The sequence below is a fragment of the Fundulus heteroclitus genome, chromosome 13 (assembly GCF_011125445.2).
Source record: "Fundulus heteroclitus isolate FHET01 chromosome 13, MU-UCD_Fhet_4.1, whole genome shotgun sequence".
NCBI classification, from domain to species: Eukaryota; Metazoa; Chordata; class Actinopteri; order Cyprinodontiformes; family Fundulidae; genus Fundulus; species Fundulus heteroclitus.
Genome location: NC_046373.1, coordinates 20,471,314 through 20,497,160, shown reverse-complemented (window position 1 = coordinate 20,497,160; position 25,847 = coordinate 20,471,314). Strand labels below are relative to the sequence as shown.

General features: G+C 41.9%; 1 protein-coding gene across 7 annotated transcripts in view; it reads right to left on the bottom strand.

Moving 5' to 3' along the window:
• Positions 1-287: 287 nt before the first annotated feature.
• rbms3 (RNA binding motif, single stranded interacting protein) overlaps positions 288-25,847 on the bottom strand; it is a 434,538-nt gene continuing 408,978 nt past the window's right edge. For 5 of the 7 annotated variants that reach the window (XM_036145333.1, XM_036145331.1, XM_036145332.1 and 2 more), the window contains 4 exons: positions 19,781-19,891; positions 9,065-9,157; positions 5,117-5,238; positions 288-976 (listed from right to left, as the gene is read on the bottom strand). In XM_036145333.1, the coding sequence (XP_036001226.1) occupies positions 973-976; positions 5,117-5,238; positions 9,065-9,157; positions 19,781-19,891 (330 nt within the window). In that variant the 3' untranslated portion in view covers positions 288-972. Of the gene's footprint in view, positions 977-5,112; positions 5,239-9,064; positions 9,158-19,780; positions 19,892-25,847 lie in introns of those variants that run through there. The other 2 variants (XM_036145337.1, XM_036145335.1) reach the window with 2 other exon arrangements.

Sequence of the window (25,847 nt, the reverse complement as noted above, 5' to 3'; positions counted from 1 at the left end):
CTTATGTTTTCTATTTTTCCTCATTGTGTAAAATCTCTTCAACGCGTCGCCCTCCCACACCCACCCCGACAACAGACATTTTTGTTTACTTCTGACACTTAGTTACCTCTGACATAATAATTATCAAAGTTTTCTTCTAACGAAGAAAAGGAACAAAAAGCTTTTCTCTATTAAATCTGTACAGCTTATGTGATAGATTCTTGTTTTTTTTCTCTTTAGAGCAACTCATCCAGCATTTTGAACCCCATCCCCATAGAGGTCCAAGAGACGGTTTGCTTTTTTTTTTCTTTTTTTTTCTTTTTTAACCTTCCCAACAAGACGTCAGACTTAAACTCTGTAAAAAGGTTCTGGCGCCCTTCAAATTAAGGCCATGAAGATTCAAGAAAGAAGGAAGAAAAAAAAACTTTTTTTTTTTTCTGAAATACATCTAGAAAACTAAGATTTAACACTAGAACATAAAAAAAGACTGAAAAGAAACTGTAGCTTAATATCTGAGGAAGACAATCTCTGTGTGTATCTCAAACTTTGACTCCCCCCCTCTCTAATTACAAAATAAACTTCATCACCTACCAGCGCGTTCAATCTTTTTTTTTTATTTTCTCTTTTTTTTTTTTTTTTTTTTGGCTTTTCTATTTTTTTAATAGTTGACAATTTTCTTTGAGAAACTTTTCAAGCTTCAGCCCAGCCCTTTAGGCAGGTTCCATTCCCAGACTAAAACAATTTACTTCTTTGCACGGTGCCCAGTAATTTCCCCAGCATCCCCCCCCCTCCCTCCCTCTTTTCTCAGCACTCTTTGCCTCAGTCTTGATTTTTTTTTTCCTTGTAGGCCAGGTAGGAAATGAAAAAAAAAAGTGTCTCTTTTTTGGTGCCTGGGCAATCTGGAAGTAATCTCTTTCTTTTCCTCACATTCACAGTGCAGCCACCCTCTGTCTCAAGGCAACGCTGTCACAGGAACATTCGCTCAGGCCGTTGCTATCTGATAAAAAGAGGGGAAAAAAGCAGAGAGAGGGGTTGGAGGGGATGGAATTAAAGGAATATTTTACAAACACAGCAGAGCAACAGAGATGACAGCTGACAACGCAATAAAGCATTTAAAAAAGGCTGCCAAAAAAAAAAAAAGACACCAGCAGACTGGAATGAGTCTAAATATAGTCCTACAGTTTTATTTTAGAATCAGCATCAAATCCCCGTTCTGTTCAAGAGAGTTGTTATCAGACAGAAATACCTGGCAATATGGCTGATTATCTTGTTCTTTTGTATGAGGTAATGCTGGTTCACTTTTTTTTTTTTTTTTTACAATATTGTTTGCAAAAGTTTTAATTCTTGTGTGGAAGGAAAAGTAAGCTGCATAAAACATAAGAAGTCAGATGCACAAAATAACTTGGGTTAATTAGTCCATTAAAAAGGCATCGCCTCGATAGCAACTGATTTCTGAAGAAGGAAGTTGGAGCATAAATTCATAATGAACAAAAGGTTTAGAAAGACACTAAAGCTTGCGCCAACAATTAGCAGCCGTGGGCATTCTCTCAGCAGCTTCCTCGCTCTCTGAATTAGAAAAACCGATGCCCACAAGGCAGGAAAAGGGTTACAGGAACACAGCAAACTGTGTTCCGCCGTGAGATGTGCAGCAAAGGTAGCATTAATTAAAGGTAACATTAATTCTGCAGTAAAAGAAAACTCTGTGAAAGAAATGCTGTAACATACTTATAAAAACCTCAGTTGGACTGGAAAAGAATGGTGTTATGATTTTTTTTTTATTATTTTTTTTAGGGATTTGGCACCATTTGTAATGATTTATAAAACTATACTTTGGGAAAAAGAGTCAATGAACCAGAAAAGATAAAATTCACTGATAAAAGCTGAAGAGAGCAAAGGTAACGGCCGAATCAAATTGGTGACCACACGCACCAGAGGACGCTTGCACTGGTATTACTGCAAAGTTTGCAGATGTAACCATTGCTAATATTTGTTGACGGGCCTAAACAAATAGATAATAATAAATAATAAAGATAATTCAGAAATCATAGGGAACTGATTTACAGGCTTTATCAAGTTGTACCACTCTGTTTTTTTTAATCAAAAAGCTGACAGACTCTTTAAATTGGTTCAGTTTCAGGCTCTTATGCAAAGTTCACACATTTTTTAAGCTGTCTCCAAACTTATCATGAGTGCTAGTAGATTAGCATTAAGTGTGTCCAAGAATGCAGAAAAGGAGGAGATTTTAGGAGACATAATTTTCTGTCATCAAGTATAATTGTGTTGCTTTTGACGTGTATTTCGGGACGAGTGGTGTCAAATTCACACAGTTTTGATGCACAGGACTGCAATGTAGCAAAACAGGTTGCTTTACTTTTGCTCCTCCGTCCACATCTTTTATACACCTTTTAGACACATGGGGCTGATCAACTGATTATCTGGGAAGTGAATTTTATCTTTCTGTGAAAACTCCTCTAGTGATCAGAGAGTTGGGGCAACGCATCATTTAGCATTCAGCATGCCGATGTGAGTGGACACTCAGTGCAGACAGTATGGCGTAGCCTGCGATTAGGTAAGGTTATTGCTGTGTAAATAGTCTAATATGACGAGCAGCTGCATCAATTCTGTAGCAGTGGAGGATGTGAGAGGTATTCCAGGCATGGGAGAGCAGCATCGCCGAAGCTGCAACAATTCTTTCACAGGTCCGAAAAACTTCAGCGGCAGTCTGGTTTATCTGGTGATCAAATTGTGAAAGCTTCAGTGTGAAATGTGTAGGAGGATGCTTTATTTCCCAAAGGGTTTGTGTTTGTTACTGAAACAAAAAGGAGATGCACAAGGATGTAACTGGGCTTTGGGATGAGCGTTCTAAAAGCCGCATATTAGCCTGCTTTATTCAGTATAAAACTAGTTTTGGACCTCCTTCCTCCAACGTTGCTGCCACACAAGGGTGCTCCGCCTTCAGGTGATGTATAAGTGATGAACTGCTTCGGTGGTAATTAAATTCAACTTTGCAAAGCACCCAAATTACTTTGGTTTTGTCCAAAGCACCATCTGCTAACAACTTATTGTTCATTTAACAGCTTGTCTTTCTTGTTCTCCACTGCTAGCAAACAAAAAGGTGTATGGCAATGCAGAGGGGACAAAGTGAAAAATAGAAAAAAATAAATAATGCAAATAGATAACATGATTATCCATATCCATCTATCCATATGTAGACCTATTGTGATACACACGTGGACAGAAATTATGGTACCACTCATTTGATTAAAGAAAAACCCACAATCGTCACAGAAATAACTTGAATATGACAAAAGTAATAATAAATAAAAATTCTGTGAAAATCAACAAATGAAACTCAGACATTGCTTTTCAACCATGCTTCAACAGAATGATTTAAAAAAATAATCCCATGAAACAGGCCTGGACAAAAATTATGGTACCCTTAACTTTATATTTTGTTGCACAACCTTTTGAGGCGATCACTGCAATCAAACAATTCCTGTAACCGTCAATGATACTTCTGCACCATTCAGTGGGTATTCTGGCCCACTCCTCATGAGCAAACTGCTCCAGTTGTCTCAGGTTGAAGGGTGCCCTTTCCAAACGGCATGTTTACTTCTTGCGAAGATGCTCAATATCATTTAGAAGGCCAGTTTCAGAATAGTCCAATGTTTTCCTCTTAGCCATTCTTGGGTGGGTTTAGCTGTGTGTTTTTGGTCATTATCCTGTTGTAAGACCCATGACCTGCAACTTAGACCACGCTTTCTGCCAGAATCCCTTGATAGTCTTGGGATTTCATTGAACCCTGCAGGGATTCACCCTGTGCCACATGAAGCAAATCAGCCCCAGAGCATAACAGAGCCTCCTCCATGTTCCACAGTAGGGACAGTGTTCTTTTCTTGATATGCTTCAATTTTCCCATCTGTGAACATGGAGCTGATGTGCCTTGGCAAAAAGTTCCAGTTTTGTCTCATCTGTTCATAGGACATTCTCCCAGAAGCTTTGTGGCTTGTCAACATGTAGTTTGGCAAACTCCATTGTTTTTAACGATGGTGTCCTCCTTGGTCGTCTCCCATGAAGTCCACTTTGGCTCAAACAGCGACGGATGGTGTGATCTGACTCTGATGTTCCTTGAGCTTGACGTTCACCTTCAATCTCTTTAGAAGTTTTGTTACCATTTGTATTATCCTTCTCTTTGATTTGTCATAAATTTTCCTCCTGCAGCCACATCCAGGGAGTTTGGCTACAGTCCCACGGATATTTCTGAATAATATGTGCAACTGTAGTCACAGGAACATCAAGCTGCTTGGAGATGGTCTTATAGCCTTTGCCTTTAACATGCTTGTCTATCACTTTCATTCTAATCTCCCGAGACAACGCATTACTTCGCCTTCTCTGGTCCACGTTGAGTGTGGTACACACCATGTCACAAAACAGCACAGCGACTGCCTGTAGCCCTATACATAGGCCCAGTGACTGATTACAAGATGGTAGACCCCTGTGATGCTAATTAGTGGACTCACCTTGATTTAACACGTCCCTTTGGTCACATTAGTTTCAGTCTTTTCTAAGGGTACCATAATTTTTGTCCAGGCCTGTTTCATGAGTTTATTTTTTTTTAGAATCATTCTGTTGAACCATGGTTGAAAAGCAATGTCTAACTTTCGTTTGTTCATTTTCAAAGGATTTTTATTATTTCTGTGACCATGGTGGGTTTTTCTTTCACTAAACCAGGGGTACTAACAATTTTGCACACTTGCGAATATGGCTTTGCATGTAGAATTTTGACCCTGGAAAAAAATACCCCCGTACATTCCAACCTGTTCACCTAATTCTTATTATTCTTATTATTTTGCACTGTTGAAGTTTTATCACCATTCCCTCCTGAAAATGACAGGTTAAAATAAAAGCTCAAATAATAAAGTTTAAGAGCCTTTTTATTCTCATGCCCATGTTTTGTCAACATCTGGCAAGGGCTGTTAAAGAGATGCCATGTTCATGCTACAATAACAGCTTAATGTCAGCTATGTAAAATGTCTGGCATTGATGCTTAAAATCTTTAAGCACGATGAGTAACCAAGTGACTTCAGCTGTAAAGGTCGAGAAAATCTGTCCCCCCTTGGTTGTCTCACTTACTCACTTGGACTGGTATGAGTAAGCAGAAACATGATCGGCGCTGTCCACCTGGATCTGTTGCTGCTGGCCAGCCACCTCCTGTGATGAAGGAGCCACGGTCTGGGGTGAGGCATCTGTCACCACTCCCTGGAACAGACAGTAGGGAGAGGAAATGTCTTGGCTTAGAATAAGACCACTGAGTAACAGCAACAGGCAACCTTCTGCTACTCAGTACGTTCCAGAATTCACCAGGTACTTCTCTATAACCCACTCGGTACATAGCTAGAAGTTACCTGATACTTCCCCAGACCCTACAAGGTACTTTCTGGAATTTACCGGCTAGATCTCTGGAACTCTAATGAAACTTTGTGGGTTCTTTTAGTGTCTGGGATGTATTATGAGTTGTATTTTGACAGGTTGCTTTGCCAAAACTCTCTAAGTGCTAAGGTTCTTTCTGGAATTTACCAGGTACTTTCTTCCAAACATTTGCACTTGTACTTTTTACATGCAGGTGCAGGTTCTTATACCAGTCCAGGAAGGTGCTGCATCAGGGAACATTTCAGGGATGGTACTCAGCGGGTATCTAGCGATACATGGTGTGCTCTAAAATAAAGGAAAGTCTCAACAAATGTACACAGTAAACTTTATGGAAGTACCTGGGGTCTCATTTATGAAACATTGCGCAGAATCCATACTAAAAGTGTACGTACAACAAAAAAAAAGGACAAAAAGAAAATGCTGTACGCAAAAAAGTTCTGATTCTGATTTATAAAAACCCTGCGCACAAACACCAGCACACAATTTCCTGTAAAGCTCAAAGCTGGTCAATGCAAAGCACCTAATGAATGTTAATGTGTGTTAAAAACCTTTTTTTCATGGTGAAATGCCAACAATGAAGAAAAGGCAAAGAAATTGCGAAAAAACAATCAGTGATGCGTTTATTAAATGCGTAAATCAGAGATTAAAGCATAGATGCTGTCCGCATTAAAAGAACTTGTTAAACGGTGAAGCCACTGTCAGCCGCTGTCCCCTGTAGGTTATAGCTGAGTGCAATGCTGGGAGTCTATAGCGGCATATTAGCAAGTCATCATCATTGGCCGGGAAATCTTTGATCCCTGAAACCGCGTTCCCTCATAATTCTCCCATTTGCACGCTCTTCCAGCGGTGCCAATGCATCCACTGCTGCAGCATTACAGACAAGCGTATTTCCCTATTTACAGCAATTAAAGTAATTGCCTCACACCTTGTCACGATTTATCTGTTGATCTGTGGGACACGTCATCCCGGTGATCATCAGGGAGAGGAACGTGATGGTCGAAGACGCTGATGACATGTGCTGCGGACTTTGACTTAAAATTTAAGTGGGCTTATGGGCATTTTCATTTGTTTATTTTAAAGGCTTGCGCTGGTGAGCCATAACTTTACATAACACTGCAGTTTGGGTTGCTGATGATAAAGTCAGGCTGTGATTACAATTTGGCTGCAATTTTCCATTTTACCATCTGCATCGCCAATTTCCTGTCTCCAAAATAAGCTTACGCCTGGGTCAGAGTTGGTGTGAGAACCACGAGTTGTTTTATTTTTTAAACTATTGTGTGAATAGTGACGTACACAAGTTTCAGGCCCTGTTTTGTGTGTACGCATGCTTTATAAATGACACCCCTGGTCAGTTCCGGGAAGGTTTCAGGTAAAGTATCCCGGAAGTCTCAAAGTACCTGTAAAGTTCAGAAAAGTACCTTGCACGTTCCGGTAAAGTTCTGGTAAGTACCTGTCGAGGAAATTATGAAATAAATCGCTAGTAAAAAAAAAGTGATTATTCATTTTTACAATTATGTTTAATAGACATTCGTGTGTGGGAAGAGTCTGTGTTTGGGGCGAAACCACTTCTTTTCAGATGGCTGTCTGCTCTAAATCCATTACAACAACGCTTTTAGCCCTTTGTAGGTGTCTAGCGTTACTGATTGCCCCCATCACCGAGTCATCTCAATCACCCTTAACAAGCTCTCAAGGATAAGATGTCCTGTCTATACATCAGCCCTGCAGACACCGGCCGATACAGTGATCTACGCCCTGCCGGCGATGCTGGGAAAGAGAGGACGGCGGTGAGGATGAAATGGGAAGAGGGTGCCGAGGGCTATGCTACAACTACATCTCTCTTCTCTGTACCACTCCTTCAAAAGGCAGGGCGGCGACTTTCTGAGGAGGGGAGGGGACCTAAAAAAGAAGAAAATAGAAGAAGAGAGGGGCGACTAATGGATGTGTCAGGGGAAACTGTCATTGTCCGGTGGCTGGCGGGGGCTAACCAGGCCTCTGCGGCTGACGGATGTTCCAGATACCTACCGGCTCGAAGCGGCTGAAGGGGGAGAGAGAGAGACAGCTCCGCCGGCGCTGTGTCTCACTTCAACTCCTGTCATCTGATACACGACTGATAGTCCATCTGAATATGACCGCACTGTCAGCCGCCAGACAGCTCGCCCGCTTCCCTCCCCCGCGTTGCTCGCCTGCCTACCATCTCGGCGCGTTCATCATTTCTCAGAGTGGACTGCCCGAACCTGCCAGGACGTCAGACAGCCGCCTAGGAAGTGAGGAAGTCTGCACTTCAAACGCCTTTCCCAAATACTATAAAACTTCTGACTCACACTGCTTTGCTTGCAGATTTACTTTTTTTGTTGTTGCTATTTTCAGGTGGTGCAAGACACCTGGATGAAATATAATCACATCTCAGCACATTTCATTCGATGGCCATGTGTGTGTGTGAAAATATACATGTGTTATATGTTCCAAAAAAAGTAAAAAACAAAGCAACTGGCCTTGTAATGGCTTAAGACATTACAAGGCCTTTGTTAGGCAGTAGTATAAAGCTTGGTACTCCACATTACTCCAGACTTTTTGAATTGAGAAAGCTTCCTGGAGAGGAAGCGAAACGTCTTCTACTACGGAAAACAAGTCCAGTTGCTTTGTTTTTTACATTTTTTGGAATGACCATGACCTGGATGACTGAGAATCTTCACCAGCATGTGTTATATGAACATTTAAATGAATGTCACCAGGAATTTATGCAATAGACCAACAGAAAGTGGCGTGTACATCTACAAAGTAGATGATAAAAAGGATACATGGTTTTTAAAATTTCAAAGTAAAATGAGAAAAGTATACTCAGCCCCCACTGAGTCAGTACTTTGCGGCCCTACATCTCTCTGCGATTACAGCTGCAGAGTTTTGGGGTTTATGTCTGCCAACCACATTGAGCTTCATCCATCTTTCCATCAACCCTGATCAGCTTTCCTGACCCCGTTGAAGATAAGCAAGATTACAAGCATGCCGTACTTTTTCCATCTTTCGGACTGGATGGACTGGAGAATGCTCTGTGAGAAGTTCAAAGCTTGCGAGATATATCTGCTTTAAACCTTTCCACAACTTTATCCCTGATCCGTCGTCTGCTTTTGGTAGTGTTCTTGATGCTTTTTGTTCTCTAATATTTTCTAACAACCCTCTGAGGCCTTAAAAGAACAGCTCTATTTATACTGAGATAGAGTATAGATAGAGCTCTATCTCTATCTCTGAAAATTAGTGCAATTTACTGTGAGTTTTCAAGCTGTATGCAAACGAAATTTCGTTCTGTACGCACTTTGTGCATACAAAATGACAAATAAAGCAGTCTAAGTCAAAAAAAAAAAAATTAACTAGACAGGTGGACTCTGTTTCCCAATTAGGTGAAAATTTTAAGGGAGTCTGTGTAAATAAAATTGCATGACTGGCACTTTTCAATTGTAATTTTTTTCTACCATGTATCTTTTTCTTTTAACTTCCCAATTGATAATAATGTTTGTTACACACATTTTTTGATAATACAGTAAAATTTGAAAGATTGTGTAACACTTTTGCACAGTGATGTTATGTTATCCTTTGTTTAAAAAAAAACAAAACTTGTTAAGCATGCGTGGGGGTGTGTGTGGGGGGGGGGGGGTCTTACTTCGACAGGGACGGCTGTTGGAGGCACAGGAGTGTACTGGGGAATGTAGGTCCCTTGCATAGGCGCAGCGGCGGCAGCTGCAGCAGTCATGTACTGAAACACAAACACACACACAAGAAGAATAAAAACGTGCATGTAGTTAAACAAAATCCTTTCAGAAGAAAATTCCTAAGACACTCATTAAAAAAAAAAAAAAAAATCACAAATCCCAGAATCGCACTGCAGCGGAAATGCTTTCCTGACATCAAAAACAGATTTTAATGCTTCCCCCGGAACGCCCATTCGACGTGATTATTCCCACAGCCATTAGGGAAAGCCCACGCTGCTACGCCCTGAGAATCCTTCAGAGGGCGCTGAGAGAATACGAGTGCGCCGCGAGGCGAGCGTGGCGGATCAGACAATGCGTGCGACGGAAGGAGAGGAAAAGGAGGAGGGGGAGATGTCCTGCTGTCCCGCCACAACTTCAAAAGGCCGAGCAAATACGCTGGGTAACTGCTGAGGAGATAACAAAAAAAATATAATAATATAGAGTCTAAAGGGAATTAAGCATGTGTGAAGGAGAGCAGGAGGTCTGATGCCTGTGGCCTACATTCCTTTAGTCTCGCCTGCCTCGGCTTTTAACAGGCCCTCTGTACGGCGGGCATTTTACAGGCGTGACACAGGTTTGGTTACACGACTGGCAGGGGGGGGGGCCCTTTCACGTGCGATGCGGAATCCTGGTGAAAAGCTGTAACATGAGAGCGGCTCTAATCAGCATCGGTTGGCGTCGATGCGACCCTCCGTATCGGCGTGTTTCGTGTGCAGCTGCATGCGCCGCACATTCATCACCGCGGCCCCTGCTTCTTTTCCGCGCGAAGCAAAGACAGACGAAGACAAAGAGGCTTGAAACGATAATGTTGTGGTGGAGCGCCAACGGATGTGATCCGAGATAACAACCGCCAGGGAGCTTCCCCCCCCCCCCCCCCCCCCCGTCTTCCTGCTGCCTTCCGGACTGAGGGAAAAGGGAGGTCCGATCTGTTTTCTTTCTCTTTCCTCCCACCCCCCCACCCCTCTCTGTCCTCTTTGCATGGTGGCAATGTGCAGCAGGAGGCGGTAATGGAGGGGGGGTTATAACGGGCTGCGAGGCCCTTTTTTTTGGCTGCGGGCCCGCCGATGCTGGTGGAGTGTCATTACCGGCAGCGTTGCTAATGGATCGGGTACGGCTCCACCGCTCACCGCTAATGAGAGCAGCTAAAGGCCACGGACACGGGTGATTAACTCCCCCCACCGTTGCTACGCCGAGGCGGGAGGATGCCCCAGGATGGATGTTAGTCTGTGTTCATCAGCGAGCGTGACCGCGCAGGTCTTTGGACGTGAATTTAAGGTTATCACACCTCCAGGGCTGTCACACTCCAGGACAGAGTGAGGCGGCGCATCCAGACCTCCTGACACATCACATCGTCTCCTTCCTTTTTTTCTCCCCTCCCTCACCTTCCTGACACGCTCTCTTTCTTACTCCTTCGCTTTCTCAAAGGGGGCCTATCAGATTGTTGGAGTGACCTTCTCCCCATCGAATGAAAACCATGCATACCAATTTCTTCTCGGGACTGGAGGTCTTCGCCTCTCCTCCCCATTAACTTATTCAGTCAACTCACCTGCGAGGGCTGCATGAAAGCAAATGAAGGAAAGTAAGAGATAATTAGCCATTATCACATTCCCCCTGTCATGGGGGAAACGTCCGTTTGAAATGTGATATTTTCTCTGCAGGACTGGGGAAGGATTTCAGATTATATTTAGCGGGTAAATTTACCAAGATAAGATTTTTTCCTTTGTCAGGACCACAAGTTAAACTATTTAACATGGCATATTGAGGAAGGCATATTTGTGCAGCCACCTGTGTGGCAAGTCAGGGGGATGCATTTTTTGTCCAATTTCAGCTCTCCTAGTCCTTCTTTGTCCAGTCGGGGGACAAGTTCGGGCAATATAAAGCATCCCTAATTGGTGATAAATGTCGTTTTTGTCACATACATTTACACGTATGCTCGTGCACGAACACACGCGGGAGTGAAACAGATGGCGTGTGTGTATTTTTGATGAACGGTAGGCTTGAATAGCTCCCTAACGAGGCTGGTGTGAGTAGACTCCTTAAGCCTCCCCGCTGCCATCACTCTCCATGACACACGCTCATGACTCCAAGTGTAAATTCAGACCGCAATGCAGCAATGCTATGATGAAAATCCATAGGGTAGACTGAAATACGCGGTAGCCGCGGTGGTTCGCGGGGCTCTGCACCAACATCACTTGGATGACAATTTATGTTTGGTGGCAACGGGGGAGGAAGAGGGAGTGTGAGTGGAGCGTTAGCTCGCCGTTTCCACTGAATTGCAGTTTTGCCACAGCAGCATGGCTAAAAAGCCTCCCGAAAATCATTCACCATCACTTTTTTTCCCCCCCACCCACAACTGGTCTTTATGGCCAACATGCAATATGCTGTGTGCGGTGGAAAGTTGGCACTGCACATCCCACTGAACACACTCTCCCCCACGCTGACGCTTGGTGGTGGCAGAATCATGCCGTGGTAACGTCGTTCTTCAGCAGCGAGGAGCTTGTCAGAGGTGCCTGGAAATCGACAGAGCTGAGTAAAATCTGGTAGAGGCCATGAAACAATTAGGACAAGACAAGAGCCCTTAACGTACAGTCACAACTACAATGGAACGACTTAGATCTTAAACAGCACGCAGTTAATTGGCCCGGTCAAAGCCCAGACCTGAATTTTACTTTCATCCTGCAACGAGACTTGAAAGTCACTGTTCACAGATGTTCTCTATTCAGCCTGACTAAGATGGAGCTGCTTCGTGAAGAAGAATGTGCAAAGACTTCAGTCTCTAGAGCAGGTAGAGGCTCTGCAAAGCGTGGGCTCTGTGTGGTTGTAGCTAAACGCACGCTTTTCAGATTTTGTACAAAAACAAACTGACGTAAAAGTTTGCAGCTTTAACTTTACAAAGTATGGAAAAGTTCAATAGGTGTGAATACTTTTTTAAATATATTGGAGTCTCTCAGTGTAGGTCGTTGGTGGCAGTGGAGCGTGGGGGATAGGCTCTGATTACTATTGATCCATGCTGTTTTTTTGTCTAACACTGTGGGACTTTTTGCAAGAAAATACAAACCACTACTTTTGAGAAACACCTAATATTCTCCTCTTTGGGCTTTGGTAATCGCCAACACTGATTATATTTTCTGGTATTGTCAGATACTAGCAGCCAGTTTTATGAGAAACATATTAATCTTTGTAAGCAAACAGCAACAAACTAACTCTTTAAAGTTTTTTTTTCAAAATCACTCAACCACCAGTTTATTTTAGCTTAAGAAAAGTTGGAAGAACTAAGAACTTTTAAATGTCTGTCTCCCAGCGTCTCCATCTCTAAGCAGCAACTAAACTTCTGAATAAAAGTAACATTCAACCACAATGCCAGCTTCAGTATGCAGACAGGAATGATATAAGGAAAGTGGAACCTCACTTCCATTTCTAGGGTTTTATGTATCACGATGTAATAAACAGTCAGGAAAAAAAAAAGAGTAAAATGATCTAAATCAAAACCAAAGTGCACAAAAACAAACAACAGGCTTCACTGTTTTATTACGTGTTGAACGAGGTTAAAGCCAAAGAGTAAAGCACACATTTGCTGCTCTGGTAGGATTTTAAAAAACAAAGCAGCAGCCAGGTGCGGCAAAACAAATGCCACTGCTGCTCTGATCACCAGCGTGTGCGTCTCCATTTAAGATTTTGAGACAGAGTTTTGGCAGTTTGCTGGTCCTGATGCAGGTGAGTGTTGACACAAAGCAAAGATGGAAAGACCAACACACTTGAAAAAGCAATTACAGCCGGCAAACCTTAAAGTCAGCCGCCAATCTTCCCAAGAGTGGACGTCCCAGCAAATTGACCCCTGAGTCAGACTAGGAGGAGCCCAGGAGCTTCATCTCAGATGGTAAACTTCTTGACCATACAAAGAACACATGGCGTAGGCTTAAAAAGCTGCATCTGAGCAAACCACGAGACTTCTGCAACAATGTCTCTTTTGACGGATGAAACCAAACAACAGACGGTTGATTGTAATGCACAGCACCGTGCTCGGAGAAACCCTAAACACAGCCTATCAGCACAGGCGGCTCATACAGGACGAACGATGCTTTGAGCTTGTTTTGCAGCTTCAGGACCCGAGTCGACCATCAACTCCTTTGGACACCAAAGTAAGTTGGAGCCACAAGTGACTTAATCTGTCTGACAGAAACTGGTCGTGTGTTGAAGAAAAGTTGTGAAGAAGAGATAACCAAAAGTCGTCCACAGTGATGGGAGACATATAACTGCGTGCACAGACCTTTGTCGATGCACCTAGTTGATTTAATAACATTATTTTTTTGTTTATTGATTTATTTATTTGCAACACTCTGAGTTTCATTCGTATGGAGCCTGGGAGAGCTCACTTTAAGAGATATTTTTTTTTCAGGTCGTGATAATTTGTGAGCACGTTTCCTTTAATTGAGCCCTCGAATTAATAAAACGTGAACACGTTGTAGGCCTATTTATTCGAGCACACGTTTTAATTATTCGTGGGTGCGTTTTTGTAGATCGAGATCTCGAATATACTATAACGTGCTCATGTTTACATGTGTCAAGACAATGTTGAGTGCACGTTTTACATATTGTGGCCACGTTTAAGTAGATCGTGCACACAATGTTCTGTAACCATGTTCACTAAATTGTGCTCTCGTTTTAATAAATTGTGCCCTCGTTTTAGTAAATCGTGCGCTCCTTTGAGTAAATAGTGCACTCGTTTAATAAACTGTGCCCTCGTTTTACTATGCTTAAAATGAGAGCTCAATTTAGTAAAATGAGCTCACACTATAGTAAAACGAGAGCACAATATAGTAAATTGTGCACACGATTTAGTAAAAACGAGCGTACGATTTAGTCAAATGAGGGCACAATATAGTTAAACGAGAGCACAATTTAGTTAAATGAGAGCACAATGTAGTTAAACGAGAGCACAATTTAGTTAAATGAGAGCACAATGTAGTAAAACGAGCGCACATTCTCTCAACATGCAAAACATTTTGCGATGCCCCCTCTAGGGTTCCGTACATTCGTTATACATGTAGGAATATATGTATTCTATATGATTTATATGTATTTTTCTTCTTTGTCGGTTCAAAATAAAGACTCTGAATCTGATATTCTGTCAATAATGTAAAAATAAAACACAGTGTTCCCATTAACTAAGAAATGCAATTAAAATCACGTGACTAAGTGTTTTTCACGCGATAACTCGTTAAAAAACGTGCCGCTGACGGATGTACAAACTTACATGAGATGCACATTTTTTTTAGCCACGACACTAGCGCTCATCATCAGCCATCAGAGGACACATCGGCGTCTTGCTGAGGCGCCGAACAAGCTCCTCGTACTTGGGGGGCGGGTGAGCAGCATTTTTGGGAAATTGTAGTTGGCAATTTTACAGAAGAGCTACGGATTCAATACTGCTGCCATCTTCTTCGTCTTTTTCTGCAGTGGTAACAACTGGTTGTTGACTTGTATAATGCAAAAAAAACTGTTTCCATTGCAGTTTTGCGAAACACATAAATTTTATAACTACTCCAAAAAACATTACATTTTGTTGGAAAACTTTTTATTGAAAAACTTGGCTTTTTTTCCCCATTAAACCAATTTATTTTATATTGGTATGTACTTAGTTTATCAATAGATAGTTTTTGGCTCTGCTTTTGTCTAGTTAAATTAGGACAGGGGGAAATTGGTTCTGTGTAGTCATAAACTTGGAGTTTGAGTCAAATACTTTTTGTCAGATTATAAAAGTACTTTTTGGTGGAAATTATCATTTTTGCACATTTTTTTATAACAAATATGATAAACTGTGCTAAAATTGACGACCACAATACATTTGAACTAAATAATCCTGATTAGAAATGTTCATGAGATTATCTCCCCACATTTGTCATCTTTCTTTCTCAGTTAGTGAAAACAAAAGAAAAAACGAATCATGATTCTTGGCTCTTTAAACATAACAAAAAATAAAAAAGGTTGGCGATGTAAGAGAGAGTTGTTCCAGTTTAAAACATTGCTTTAAAGTTCACTCAAAAAGCAGGGCAGTTCCCCACTTAATTTCATTTCCAGTTAACACATAAAAAGATGTTTGTTGGGCTAAAAACAAATAATTATGTAATGTTTACCAGAATTTTTATTTTATTTTAGTCCAACAAAACCCCCTTTTTATGCATTAACTGGAAATTAAATGTTAACAAAGTGGACAACTATCCTGGTTCACCAAGGACCAAGGAGAGCGGCTGATAGACAACAAGAAACTGCTTTGTGCGTCTTCCAGGGACGCAGGTTGTCAGTCACCACCGTCGCCATGTCAACATGGACTCGGATTGTACACACCATGACGGGAATGGGATGAAGAGCACAGAGGGAAGGTCACCTCTTGTCATGTCAAACATCAAGCCGTTCACACACAGATGCAGAATCTGACAGGCGTGCCGACGCACGCAGACGCCAGTGACGAAATGACAATGGGAACATATGCACTTCCACACATGCACAGCATCTAACGGGCGCACACTGGCGTGACAGATAGACTCCTGCTAAGCGCCGAGACTTCAAAGACTGTAAATAAATCAGCAACGGCGCAATATGCACCAAACATGGTGTCATAAATCAGTGAACAGCATGGATAGCATGTTTATGCGGGCCATCCATAAACAGAAAGCCTGAGGTTCTTTCGTATTCTGTAATCAAGTTGTTTGTGCCAAAAAGACACCCGACTTTCTTCCTGAGAAGCGGCTAAAATTCCAGAGCAGTGACCGTTAGGAGCCTGGCGATGTACGCTCCCTCGTTATGAGGCACAGTTTTCCTCCAGAACCACACTGCAAAATACCACGACGTTCTCGGAAAGCTACGGTCACCTTCGGAGTGTCACAGCCTGGGCGGACGGAGAACATTCGGTTCTTTTTTTGGAGCGGGGAAGGAAGGAAAAACAGCCGCAGCAAGCCGAGGAACAGCCAAGTTTTTTTTTTTTTTCTTTTTCTTTCCTGAGGTGTGGCTTCTCCTGCCAGAGCCAGCCTGGGTAAGTTGTTGACTCTGGAGACATTACTCACTGCAGGTGCTCTGCTGCGGCCGTGGGCAGAGTCACGTGACCCGTGGCGGCCATCAAAACAAGCCCCGTCCACCGCCACATGTGCATCTGAGGAATGCGCTTGAAGAATATGTGCCGTCAGGTCCGGTCTGCTGCACGGATAGTTGCACATCCTGGGTTCTAAGCCCCTTCAACAGGCTTTAGCAATTACGCCGAATGAAAGGCCTTTCACATCTGGCTTAAGAGTCAACCTTACGGGAAACACGTCTCAATCTCCATTGATGATCAAGTGTGGCATGCTGTGTGAGCCGCTCGGCCGCGGAGGAGTTCCTCTACGCAGTACAGTGCCTCGGGAAAGCTAAGCAGGCAGAAAGGAGCACTGCAAAAAGAGAACTAAAAATAAGTAAAATGTTCTTAAAGTTAGTGTATTTGCCCTTGATTTGAGCAGGTAAATGACATTATTTGCCAATGGAATGAGTATTTCTACCCCTAAAATAAGATAATTAGATATACTGCACTTGAAATAAGATGATGGAGATGAATTTTTCCTATTTTAAGTGCAAAGATCTTATTCCATTGGCAAATAATCGTATTTACCTGCTCAAATCAAGGGCAAATACATTCATTTCAAGCAAATTTTACTTATTTTTAGTTCTCTTTTTGCAGTGAGGAGGGGGGGGGGGGGCAGGGGTAGGTAAACCAGACATGGGAAAAGGAGGAAAAAATGCCTTCACCCACTTTCTCCTATGATAGAACCAATCAGATATCAGAAGCCATCATCATAGATTAGCCCGTCTCTAATCCTGTCTGTTAGCACAGCTGGGGCAGATTAGGAAGAGGGCGGGCTCCCTGACAGATCCAACATTTCGTCACAGCCGCTGACAGCTCACCTGAAAACACATGGGTAACTGTACAACACAGCACTGTTTCAATCAAACTCACACAGAGAGATCAAACGCAGCGCCGCGGCAAAGCCGTCTGCTTGTCTGCCCCCGGGCAGCGGGGTTAGGGCCGACAGTCGGGCCTCAGAGCGCTGTGACACCTCTAAGTCCACTTGATCCTGAAATGCGTGGGCGGTGGGCGGAGGGCGGGGGGGGCTCGCGGTGTGGGGACGGCAACTGTACGGCAAGTGAATGAGCACGTTAGGAGCTACTGACGGAGAGATAAGTTTAACGCGTGATTTAGAAAGTGTCAGGAGGAAGAAAAAAAAAAACGTAAATCAAAGGGTGAAAGTGAAAAAAGGTGGAGAGCAGAGGAGTAAGCTCCGCAGGAAATCTGTTTAATGTCAAAGATTAGCGAGGAAATACGCGTTCTCGGTATCCCCCCGGTGTATGCAGGCGGTTTAAAACGAAATAATATGATGGCTTTATGGCTGAGAACATGTGGCGACAGTCTAAGACCGCTGGGCTTTTCTCAGAGGAAACGTTAAAACCACGTCTTAACTCGGTTTCTGGTTTCTGAACCGAATTAGAAATGTTTTCCGAGATAAAACGCCTCAGAATTAGTCGCTCTAACTTAATCCCGGCAGTGCGGTTTGTGCAGCGTTGGTCACACTCGCTGATAATCAAACACCGAAATGCATTTCATTAGCTGCTCCTGGCAGCTGCTGCTGTAGTAATTTCTAATAAAGCAGGAAGAGTCTGGTTAGTCTTACACAATCTGCCTCTTAGAGCGTTTATTAAAAATGATGCCGTGGTGTAGCATGTCACAGGTTTATCTGATGCTGTACTTTAGGAGTTATTCAGGATTACATGTTTAGTAGCTTTTGATGCTCAGACTGACTCAGTGATGGCATATTGTGTTCCCTTTTCTTTTTGAGGGAGGATTTTATGGGGGGGATTTTACTCTTGGAGCAAAATCCAAAATCTTTGAGCAAAATCCTTGTGAAATTATTACTTTATATAAATAAATAACAGCCTTTTCCATGCTATCCTGCCCTGTCGTTGCTGTAGTCTGACTCTTTCATTACCATCCGTATGTTTGAGAGACATTTGCGCCTTCGCATCTAAAGCTACCAGCAGGCCCGTATTAAGACAATGTGGTGCCCCTGGGCACTATACCTCAAAGGCACCCCTCCTTACCCGTGCTGTCCTTCGGTCAAAAACATTTTTCTATAATGTAATTTACTATTTACTAACTTACACAACTACATGTAGGCATATGAGCAGTGAGCAATATTCAAATATCTCATTTTAAAATGTTGAAATAAAAAAAATCTTATTATTGTGACATCAGTGTTCACAAAACGAATAATGCATGGTCTTTCAACAATTTCAAGGAAATAATATAACAATTTATGAAAAATATATTTTTAAAGCATGTGTCATGTGGTGCCCCCCCATGGTTGGTGCCCCTGGGCACTGGCCCACTGGCCCTCATGGATAATCCGGTCCTGGCTACCAGGAGCGTCTTTGACAAATGACACCAAATAGACAGCTGCGTCCCCGAGGAAAATTTTCAAGTAACCAATTAGAGAGCAGCATGAAGTCACATGGAAGCTGAAAGCTTTAGGACGTACATTCTCATTTGTTCACCGCCTCACACCATTGAAACATTCAAATTAAGGCGCCTGCATGAAAAAATACACTCAAATAAACCCAAAATGGAAAGGGAACGCTAAAAAAATCTAAAGTCAGACGCTTTTTATATGGGAACAGATATAATAATTACTTTTTATTTCATGATTTACGTTTATTGTGTCTTTTTTTCCTGCAATTTTGACAAGCCGCCACTGAACATTATCAAAACATATAAAACTTTTTATATTCAAAATTGCTCTTATATGCTTCCTTATATGGTTTACTGAATTAGGACCTTAGTTACTTTAAATTCTTATATGATGTTTTAGAAAGAAGTAACCACTAAAATGGTGTGCATGGGAGGGACACACTGGTTCGGACACTCCTTCAGTAATGTGGGTTCTGCTCTTTTTCCTTATGGTCAAGAGCTGAGTTCTCATTTGTACCTTTGTTTATGAGATATAGCTCATGTCTGAAAGAATCAGATTCTGGATATAAACCTGCCAAAATGAGCGCCCTTCCTAAACTGGCTGAGCGCAGTGTGGTGAGGAGCCTCATCATCTTGGTGGGGGCCTTGTAGAAGACTGCATACTACTCCTTTAGATCAAATTGAATCAGGTTGGGTTGGCTGAACTTCGAGTCCCCCGTACTGTGGCTGGCTGGACTCAACCTTAAAAACAAGGTCATCTGGAGGGAACGCAGAGCAGAGCCACCGCTCCACAACGCTCAACACAGAAATGTGTTTTTTAGCCTAACTCTAACTTTTAATCGTGCTACACAATATGCAAATGATGACTGAACTTAAAGTGATTACTGAAGGAAACTGCAATATTTGACAAAGCAATAAGACAAAAAGTGTCATCAGCCTGCCTTTAGGAGAACACTTATGAGCGTCCAAGTTGTCTCTTCATCAATTGAACAGCAAAGTCCGCTATAAACTCTTCTTACTGCTGTGAGCACATAACAACAACTGAAATGCTCCTGGTGCATCAGGGTTTTCCTGTGGGCTCAGAAGTTCGTTTGTGAGACGTTTTTGTGCGATTCAAGGTGGCGCGATGTGGTGTACTCACACTTCCTGTGGTGCCCAGGGACAGATGGTTCATCTGCTGGGCGAGAGGGCCCATCATGCTGGCAGGCTGCATGGACATAGTGTGGTCCATGGCTGGTGTGATCACTGCACCCTGAAGAAAGAGGGGAAACGATCAGTATAAGAAGAAAAACATCAGGACCGATTCATTTCCTCTCCAACTTGACCCGTCAACATTTTTTGCACATCAGAAAATCCGCCGGTCCTGATCGTTTTGAGCCACAGCGTTTAAATCTGGCACCTGATTTTGTGGAACTACGTACGGCAAATGTTTAACCTCTCTGCACACAAATACGATTCCAAACATCCAGAAATCTCCATTAGTTAGGGGTCAACTTGCAGACCTAAAAGTTGCAGCCCTAAATAGAAATCGTCTGTTCTCATTGAAATATTTAAAACTCTTCTAAACAGGTCAAGAAAATGAGTATCTGAACATTGTTGCTATCTGGTTTGGCTTTACCAAAAACAGCAACCCCAGCAGCCTTAAAGGTACTTAATTTAATTGGGCCATTAACAGCAAACAGCACTCTGTACCCATTTTCACGGACCCATCTGACACATGGATCACATCACAGCAAAAACCTCATCAGCATTGGACAGGTTGTGCTTTGAAAACCACCAGAAATCAGTACATGAAAGCTCAAGGGATCTCTTCCTGTCACGTTCTGTTCTGGTTTATGTTTATTATTTGGTTAAAGTAGCTCTTTTCGCCCTTGGATTTATTTCCGTTTTTGGATTCTAGTTTAGCCCTTTATTGTGTTAGTTATCTGGTCCCTGTTTTATCTTTACTTTTAGTTCTGTGCTTGGTTTGTTTGGTTTTGTCTTAGGGTTATTTTCTAGTGTCCTGTCTGCTCCCTTAATCACTCCCACCTGTCCTTGATTAGTTTCCCTCCACTCACCTGTTCTATCAGCCTATTTAAACCTGCCTTAGTTCTCTGCTCCCCGTCGGTTCATCACACTTCATGCCAACGCGTTTGTGCCTCCTCGTTTGTTTTGGTAAGAGCCCAGCACCTTGATCCTGTTTTTGGTTAACCTGCTTCTGTTTATTCTGCCCAGTTATGTTCCTGTCAGTGTATTGGATGTCTGCCTTACCCACTTTTTTGGATGTGGTTTTTGTTCATTTTACGCTTCAATAAATCCAGCAAAAGGAAACCTTGTTTTGGCTGAATTCTGGGTTCTGCTCCACACCATTCATGACACTTCCAGCTTTCTTCATGCAGGTAACGGTTCCCCATGGATCAACTCTGGGCCCATTTTATCCATCAACCATCTCGATCAGTTGAGAGCATCTAATGCCTATTTCTATGCCGATGATACTAGGATGTATTCTGCTGGATGCAGACCTTGTCAGTTACTTTGCGAGTTTCAAAACCGTTTAAAACAGTCCAGTGGACTTTGTTCAATTCACGTTTAGATTTGAATACTGTAGGAGGAACACCTATGTTGTTCCCCCGCTCTAAAGCCTAGAGTCTTTTAACCTTCCACCTGTCATGGTGATTGAGTACTGTCCGCACACTAATATCTGGAAATCTTTAATTAAGATTCTCTCACCTTCAAGTCTTGCATCAAGCACTGATTAAGCTAAAACAAATTTTTTTGCTCCTCTTTTAAAGCAAAGACTTGTATCTGCTACTTTTATTTATCTGCTTGATGCAATTTAGATGACTGGATCTTTGCAGCGCTGACATTTTTTTTGTCACAACAATTTTTTTTTCGTCCATTGGAAATTCTTATTTGCTTGCAAACAGATCAAAGGAAGTTTGAAATTTACGCAGCTGTCTTGGCAATCTTTCTTTTCTTCTATGAATCCTTTAAAACAGTACTAGAAGTTACCAGATTCAGTCACGTAACGTGTTATAGTTAACTCTGTCAAAGGCTAATACAGAGTTTGTCAAGACAATGTTTAGACGTTTCATGGTATAATTGGTATAATTTCTGAGATTAGCTGTTTGTAAATTAGCTTAAATAACTTTTAAAAATGTTGATATTCAAACCTTTGGGTGTATCTTTTGTATTTACAATGACATTTTTGTTTTATAATGGGTATTGTTATGTGTATATGGATATTCTTGTTGTTTTGAGTTACTGTCACTTTGGGCAGAGAACGTTCCTAAATACGACCATAAAGCTTAAGTTTTCATCCTGGTTAGGTAATTTGTAAAATAAATAAATAAAATAAATGACATCATTAGTTTGATGTTTTTTTTTAGTCATTTAAAAGGGTTTATTGGTAATTTTAAAACCGAAAAAGAACACGTGTCTGTGCAGAGGCTTCAGGCGGATGAGACCAAATAAAAGGGGACAGTATTGATAAGCAGTAACAGACCGCAGGTACATTTTGAGATCAATAGAGCCACCTTTAGTCCCCTCAGAATCATCCATATCTGTGGTCAACGTTGCGACGCTGAGGGTTTGCTCTTCCTCTCTGGCTGTTCTCACTGCCTCTCACGCGCTCACTCTTCAGCATCCCCTTCTTGGTATAATGCACATCATGTTTTCCCCCTAATGGGCGGACGAGACCGCTGGAAGCTTCTTTTTTCACGACGCAGGGATATATGAGGGAAAGTGATGAAACCATTGTTGCTCTTTCATCCCCTGTCATGATAGCTCCATTTCCCCAGAACCGAAGCTCTGGCACGAGCGCATTCAAGAACCAGTCCTTTTCCGCTGTTCCACTCGCCTCTCTTCCCACTTTGTCTACGTGTGTGCCTGTACTATAAATGGGCCTGTGTGCTGATAAGTCTGCAGCACACTGTGTGCAGCTTGACTGACAGCGTCTGCGAGTGCGTGAGCGTTCAGCTCGATGGTGCGTGTTTGTGCGAGTGTGCGTCTGTGCACCCCACTGGTGACTATGTGTGGGCCTATTGGAGAACAAACTGTGCAGACACAGCCTGTCAGAATCGCTCTGCTTGTCTACACCCTGCATTCACAACACAGCCAGCTGACGCGCTTTCCTTCCTGCTCCTCCTCTTCCTCAGTCTCCCTCTCCCTCTCCAGCTCAGCATGCAAAACCTTCCTGTGATACCCTCTTGGAGTCACAACGGCAAAAATATTAAAAGCGCTGGGTTGGAGAGCTGAGATCAGAGGAGTGGGAATGTTTTTTTTCTTACTCATGAAATGAAATAAGTTGGAAATTATTAGCTGGGAAAGATATAAATCAGGCATCGTTAAAACTTCATTATCGGAACAAACGCTTATCTAAATTTCTTATTTCCCCCCTAATTTCAACGTTTTGAACTTAAGACTAAAACTAATGTTGCAGTTTTTTTTTTTTTTTACAATTAATATTTTAACAGAAACAGCATTTTCACAGTATTGCCTACACCCAAAACTCAGTCTTCAGTTACTGAAGGATGAGGAGATTTGCTGCTGTTTTGTGATGGTTTTTCTGTTGCACAGAGCATTTTAGTATATGGAGGACCTCATGTCTTTTGGCTGCAAAACAAACCCAAATCATCACCCCCTCCACCACCATGCTTAGCAGATAAATATGGATGGTTTGAGCTGATATGCATCTGTTGTGTGTTTCTCTGCCCTTGTGGTATGTTTCAAGCAGTTTCAGGAACCAGAACCCCATAAATAAAGGCTATTCGTCCACAATGCAGATGCTTGGAGTTTGACTCTCCACTTCAGGAGCTTTGCTGCCTACTTTCCCCCTCGTTCCTTCTCTTTGCACCCTTTCCAGTGGTGATCACAATGAATGGAGACCAGTAGCACCACAACATCTAATGAAATGTAAAAAAATTGGTTGGCAGGCAAAATCAGCTCAGAAATATTCCAGCACCCACCTTTTTACCTACCTACCTACCTACCTACCTACCTACCTACCTACCTACCTACTCTTGTAATCAACCACATTTTGGTGAGTATCAAAAAGATATTAAATTAAACATGTTTTCAATAATACATTGTTTTTTTCTTTAAAATACAACCAATTATATTAAATATTTCACAAATAATTGTTTTGCAACTGGTTCTACTGCACATACTATTCTACTGTAGGTAGCAACGATTTTTTTTCTATGTATTACGACCCAGCAAACGCTAGTAGCTGTTGGAATACTATGTCGGAGAGAGAGAAAGGGGGGGGGGGGTACTAACTTTCTTTCATCCATTATCCTCAGTCTCTTTATCCTGCAGAGGGCTGCAGGGGTCTGGAGCTCTGCCCAGCTGTCAATTGGCAGACGACACAATACGCACCAGGCAGTATTCTCGTAAACCTGAATAATTACTACTATGCCAAACCGTCTGAAAATGTAAAAATCTGATTTACCATAGAATAAACATTTCTGCTTAGAAATACAAAAAAAAAACACGTAGAAAAAGCGTTAACATGGGTTTGACTCCGCTCGAAAACCTTTTTGTTGCCATCGTCTGTTCTTATTCTATCCAATAGAGAAACTATTTCCCATCTAACTGCCTCAACTTTGAAATCTTTCAGAATTTAGTTGATGATTTATGGTATTCCTCGTTTACAGGAGAAATTTTGCCAATCTGATTTTTTTTTTTTTTAAATAACTAACAGGTCAAGACAATCCTGAGTGGTTCAATAGAGAGAGAGAGAGAGAGAAAGAGAGAGAGAGAGAGAGAGAGCTATATAACTTCTACCCTTGATTTGTAAGGATGCTTAAATTCCCACCCAAAAGCGTCCTACCCAAGGACGCAAACAAAATTTATTTTACCTTTTGGATGAATTGTGTAACGTTTTGAATAAAGAAGAGAAGAAATCCAGTTGCCTTGTGTTTAAGTATTTGGGTTTGCTTGAGATTATGATCTTATTTTTTGACTGCTTTAACATACCATCATTAAAAATCCTTAAAATGTCCATTTATCTTCCGTAAAATCAAGGCAAAAATATGAAAGAAATATGAACAACTCAAGCCTCCAGCACAGCATTAATAGAAAAAAAAGAATTGCCAGAAGAACTGCTGAACAATAAGCCTTTTAAAAGGATCATAAGAAAGTCATACTATTGGAAAACAAAGTATGTAGAAAGGGGTGATAAATAAAACTGTCTGCATAGTATGCCTCAGCATCGGTTTTATTGGTTTAGAGGTAGTTCCCAAGAGTGGCTGTTTCTTTATTAATGTTCTCAAAAAATGGCAACTGTAAACAAAAGCTACTGGAGGTAACTCAATTTCTATCATAATGTAGGAGCCACAACGTGTAGAAAAACAGTCGCTTTTGTCTCATTGCAACCAAAGAAAGTAAAGCAATTTGAATAAAATGATGTGTAAAAACCACTGAAGTGATTTTTATAGAAAAAACTGGCTTTTACCTCACCAGCTCCATGCTTGATGTGACATTAGTTACGTGACAGGATACATTTAAATACTTCGCATGTTTCTGGGTATTTATTGCTTCACATTAACGGGCCAGCTTTCATAAACCAACCATGTGTATTGCGTTAAAATCCAAAAAGTCAGTGTTAATAAAAATTATAATGCCTGTAATGTAGCTTTTTTTTTCGAGAGTGAAATAAAATCAGATGGAAAGTATCTGCTGCCGTTCCACCGCTGGTTTTGATTAAACGCAAAAGAAAGGGCGGAATATGGGAATTAATAGCGAGGCTGCAGAAGGACGCGGGAAAGTTATTTAGGAAAAAAGCTGATGACGGAGGTCATGCTGAAGACGATCAGAGAAAAGACAAATGGAGGGATGAAAAAGTCAGAAAAGCTGGAGGGGGGGGGGAGGCACAAAGGAGACAACTGGGAGAGAAGGAAATAAAAAGGAAAAGGTAAAAAGGAAGCAGCAGGAGCTGTGGGCTACCTGTTACTGATTCAGCGTTTGACAATGCCTTTATAATGGGAAAAGGGAGAGCAACGGAAAGGCTTAATTCACAGACATGTCAGGGAGAGTTAAGCCGATTTGTGATTTCGATTTTCCGTGCTTGTGAGACTGTGAGAGCGTGGGTTTTTACTATTTGTGTGTTGCTCCATTGACAAACTCGAGAGGAAGGAAAATGAAAAGGAGATTGACACAAATAGACAATATATGTTTCAGATTTGTCCTGTTTGTGTGTGTGTGTGTGTGTGTGTGTCTACGACGAG